The following is a 4979-nucleotide window of genomic DNA, read 5'->3' on the forward strand; positions in this document are numbered from 1 at the left end:
GAAATCAAAATGAAGAATACGAATGCAATTTTATCTAATCTTTGTAGTTCTCATTCGTTTTTTCTAAAAACCAGTCTAAAATGTGCATTTAATCGCGTTAACCTACTTTTTCGTCGTTAGTCTTGCAGTGTAATCGGGATGTACGTCACTATTGACGCACTTGTTGTCATGCGCATTACAACTAAACGAAGCCTCCTGATTGGCCGTCGGTTTACTACATGTTCCAAATAAGGCATTAGCGTAAGAGAAGATTTCATTCATAAATTTGTGATACGCTAGATCCAGTTCATTCATAGATTTTGAGAGTAAGCGTAAAGTTGGTAGATGAAAACAAAATACTATTAACTGTTAAATGTTGGATGAATATTTTGATGTTGCATAAGTGAAGTATTATTTTACAAGTTGGATAATACAGTGAATAACACGGAACCTTCCGAAATGATTATGGACGGTCTTGACACCTTGTCGCAGGTTGCTTTAGCAGAAACTGTTTGCTTTGATAGTTATCATGACGCGGGATTTGGGTCTTTTAGGCTCCCTTCAGAGTCTATTGAGGAACTTAATACCCCTGTTACTTCATCTTCGGATATGGCATTCTTTGTGGATACCTTGGATCCTTTACCGATCACAGCTTCTGGTAGGTTTTTCTTTTAAAGAACACTTTTGAACAAATTGAATCAGCACTTATATTCGTTGAACAGCTGATCGTCTGCATTTGGCTTTGATTGTCGTTTTATTTGGTTGTCTTTCGACAGTGACATTTCACGATAATGATACACTTCAATGTTGACATTATCACTTTGTTTATTCTATTCAAATGATAAAACAATTGATGCTTTTTACGATTATTTTGCATGGATTCACTTTATACTTTGAGAACTCTTGTTCTATTTTAAGACTGCGTACGTCATAGGCAGACAAGCTAGATTGTTGGCGGTATAAAACCATTTGTGATTTTCATCGTTTTGTTTAGATTTTATCATTACTATTTGATGGCAAATTATGTAAACAACTATTTGGTGATTTAGATAGTATCAATGTGGTTTAAGACGTTGTAAAATTGTGCATTTGACCATGAAACATGGTTAAAGCGCACTCAGATAGGAATTTCGCTTACGTCAAAGAGGCGGAGCTTAACACAGCTTGTCCTAATTACATATGCGTATGACGTCAATTGGCGGTGATCCCCGATAGCTGTTGCTATTTTAAGCTTATGATCAATTACACTGACGCATATTTGATACTAAATACTACGAAGAGTTCATTCATAAATTCCGTTGCGCTTTAGCGAGCAAAAAGTAGTTATATCACTGACAATGAAATTTCTCACAGAGTTGTCGTTCTTTACTAATCTAAGTATGGAGGTTACGCGTTAAAATAAATAAATAAATAAATTAAATAAATAAATAGATAAATTGTTTAGAGCATATGAAAATTATTTCAATATTTAAGAAAGATTAACATATCTAATGAATGATTTTATTTTATAAAAATAAACAAAATTTTATGTAAACAAACTTAGATATACTGATTAAAAAGTATATTTTTCTAATACGAGTATTAACTATTTTCAATGTTTAAATAATTAATAACTGACAAATATTTACTGTTTTTTAATATGAATTTAGTTTGTTATATTTCTGTTCAATAATATTTCATATACATGTATACTAATATATAGATACATATATGCTGTTTTTAAACTATTTACAATATTATTTCATTTATATTTTCAGCAACACTAGAAGCCTCGGTGAATCTCCCGGAAAGACTAACTGAGACCCTCTTCAATATCAGGCCACAGACAGCACAGAACAACAACACTAACAACATAAACAACAACATTAGAGGAAACACATGTGCATCAGACGCACAACATAAGGGCAACTACCCACAACAACTCCACTACAAAGGCACACTGGTCACCACATCCGTGACCCCAACATCGGGTAGCAATGATCCTTCACAGAACCTCAACTTCTTCGCACCCTTGTCGCCATTCTTCAACATTTTGTCGCAGACAATGCAGGGCGCACAAGTTCAAGCACAGGTCCCGCAAACATCATCATGCGATATGGCCTGCCATATTCAACAACAACAACAACAACAAGCTGATTTCAATGCTATCATTTCAACACTTGCAGATTGTCAGCAAAGTGGGTCTGGTTCCTTGTTTAGTTCGGCGCCGACTACACCATCACAACAGTCAATGGCTGGATCCCCGCCACCAGACAACATTAGTATGGGACAACAAAGTCCGTGTGACCAATATTCCACAGGGTTTGCTTCTCCGTTGACCTCACCGGTTACACCAAGTTCAACTCAATCCACACCTGAGCCTCAGATGCCCGTATGTAGTGAACTTGACATAGAGCAAGCGTTCTCTACCCCACCACCACCGTACACAGCTCCAAGCGTCTCATATTGTAACTTTCAAGTTAAACAACAGAAGCCGGTGTTCAGTTGCTCACAACAACAAAATGAGGCTACCCCGTACTCAACTGGGAACATGAGTGGACTTAACTACCCCAGTTGCACGGGAGTTAATGTAAACGCTCAACAGACAATGCCACAGTTTCAATCTAGTGACGTCACATATCATTCACAGTCATCAAACATTGGTGCTAATTTCAAATGTACAATACAAGGCACAGTGACAGGTGTGCCACAAGTGCAGTCGCACTTACCTGATTTTAGCGCGTTACAGCAGACGACAATTCAGCAGAGATCGACGAGCGTTACACCGCCAATGTACAGCAACGTTCCAATAAAAACCGAACCTGGTAGTGAACTATCTAATGACTCTTCTTTCCTCTTGCCTTCTACTCCACAAATGAATTTTGATCAAAGTTCGTCATCAAAAGCACAACTCCATGGAATCTTAAATCAGCCTTATCAACAAGGTCAACTAAAACTGCTACCGGTGAAGCCACGTAAATACCCAAATCGCCCGAGTAAAACGCCCCCACACGAGAGGCCATACCCGTGCCCGGTGGATAGTTGTGACCGAAGATTTTCGCGTAGTGACGAATTAACGCGCCATATTAGAATACATACTGGACAAAAACCATTCCATTGTAGAATCTGCATGCGCTCTTTCTCGCGCAGTGATCATCTTACTACGCACGTGCGCACACACACTGGCGAAAAGCCATTTTCATGTGACTCTTGTGGAAGAAAATTTGCGCGCAGTGACGAGAAAAAAAGACACGCAAAAGTGCACTTAAAACAAAAAGCTAAAAAAGAAGCAAAACTTTTAGCGGTTAATCATTCTTTACCGTCAACAACATCCCCGGTCATGATGGACACTTTGTCGTTTGGTATGAACACAACAGCGGCTCAAAGTGGGTCCAGTGTTCCCCACGTAGTGACGACAACGTCATTATAAACGTTATTCGTTAACATTTAGAAATCAAACTTTCCAATTTGTAAAAAAAGGTGAAAAACGGTTCAGTGTACAGAATTGTTACGTTAGAACATATTGTTCAATCAATTTTGATATTTTTAAATTTAATATTTTTTTCTAGTCATAGAAACGTTGGTATATTGCACACTAATTTGTGCAGTTTTAAAACATTTCATGATAAAAAAAAGTTTCAAAGACATTTTTTTAAATACTTTATTTTTATGTACAAAATTTACTACATTTCATTAATATAGTTGTGCTTAAAGTGAAGAAAAATGTGCTATGTTTTTAATTATTTTTTTCATTCATTTATTATTATAGATGTTAATACATTATATAAATATGTAATATTATATTTTTAGGTCATTATATAAATGTAGCGATTTTTATACAAATCGGCAATGTGCTGCGCTTAATTTATCCTGCTAACGCTTCAAATAATGCTATCTGTTTTTAAATTCTCAATAAATTAAATATTTGGCTATTAAATTCTTGAATAAGAAGTGCTATTTTATTATGGATTTGGCTGCAAAATTTCCGTACTAAAACGTTCAAATATCTCATCAAAATTTCAAGATAAGAATTTCAAGATCTTTGCACACAAAATTAAAACTACATTGTACATGTATGCTTTAAAATAAGAGCTGCTTAAGCTTAGACTATGTAAAGATTTTTATCATTTATAATTACCAAAGAAAAGAAGAAGAAAAAACACATTTTGTTATGATAACTACTCATCTTTTGGACTTTGAGATTAAATAATAGCCAAAGAATAAATTGTGTTAGTGCGCAACCGGTTTTAAGTGTGTAACGTCAATGTATTATAAGTACCCTATCTATTGTAGAGTCATTATGTTTTGTACTTGAGATTTTAATGTTAGATCTAAAAGTATGAATGTTGTTTTTTTTTTTCGTGTAACAGATAATCTTTCTGTTGTTAAATGAGGATTACATAAGGCATTTTATTTTCATTTTTGATTATTACATCTGTTATTAAGAATCTTTATTGTTATGTTTATATTTTTTTCAAATTTGACGTTGTTGTTATACTGGTTACGTATATTTTAATAGATGAATCTGTTGAGCAGAGTTTTAATGTATGTTTTTATCTTTACATCAGTTGTGTTGTAAATTGTTACTGTTTTGTACACTTAGGATGCTTTAAAATTATATGCTTTAACAACTGCAAACTTACCTTTACTCATTTCATCTTTACATGTTAATAAAAATGTCAACTTTATCTTATACGCTGTTACATTTATTATTATTAACTTCTTGATAAGGCGGTAATAAAAAAACTCATAACGAACACTTTTTTCTTTGTCACATTAAAGTATATATGAAAAACCTTTGCCCTTTAACGTCCTTGGACATTCTGCCTTCCATTTTATGACGAAGATATATGAGTGCGAAAACATTAATATCATTCAAGCGTTTAAATGTCATGACTCATCCAGTTAAAGAATCGCCCTTATTTTTAAAAGTCATTGACGTTATAGAATGGCAATAACGTGGTTAATAATTATTTTTCCTAAATCCTTTTCCGGTCTAAATTCAAATTTTCTTTGAAAAA

At 34.3% G+C, this 4979-nt stretch overlaps 1 protein-coding gene across 1 annotated transcript; it reads left to right on the forward strand.

The window, feature by feature from the left end:
• Positions 1-272: 272 nt before the first annotated feature.
• On the forward strand, positions 273-4715 carry LOC132744731 (early growth response protein 1-like). Its single transcript, XM_060733509.1, has 2 exons — positions 273-637; positions 1737-4715. The coding sequence occupies exons 1-2, from the start codon at positions 439-441 to the stop codon at positions 3386-3388; spliced, it is 1851 nt and encodes a 616-aa protein (XP_060589492.1). The 5' UTR covers positions 273-438; the 3' UTR covers positions 3389-4715.
• The last annotated feature ends 264 nt before the right edge of the window (positions 4716-4979 follow it).

Source organism: Ruditapes philippinarum, unplaced genomic scaffold, assembly GCF_026571515.1.
Source record: "Ruditapes philippinarum isolate M1 unplaced genomic scaffold, ASM2657151v2 ctg1935_1_1_1_1, whole genome shotgun sequence".
NCBI lineage: Eukaryota > Metazoa > Mollusca > Bivalvia > Venerida > Veneridae > Ruditapes > Ruditapes philippinarum.

Excerpts from the sequence above, each read along its gene's own strand:
- LOC132744731 (XM_060733509.1), top strand. The coding sequence starts at position 439 with ATGATTATGGACGGTCTTGACACCTTGTCGCAGGTTGCTTTAGCAGAA. Across the intron at positions 638-1,736 it reads TTTACCGATCACAGCTTCTG|CAACACTAGAAGCCTCGGTG; the intron begins GTAGGTTTTTCT and ends TTATATTTTCAG.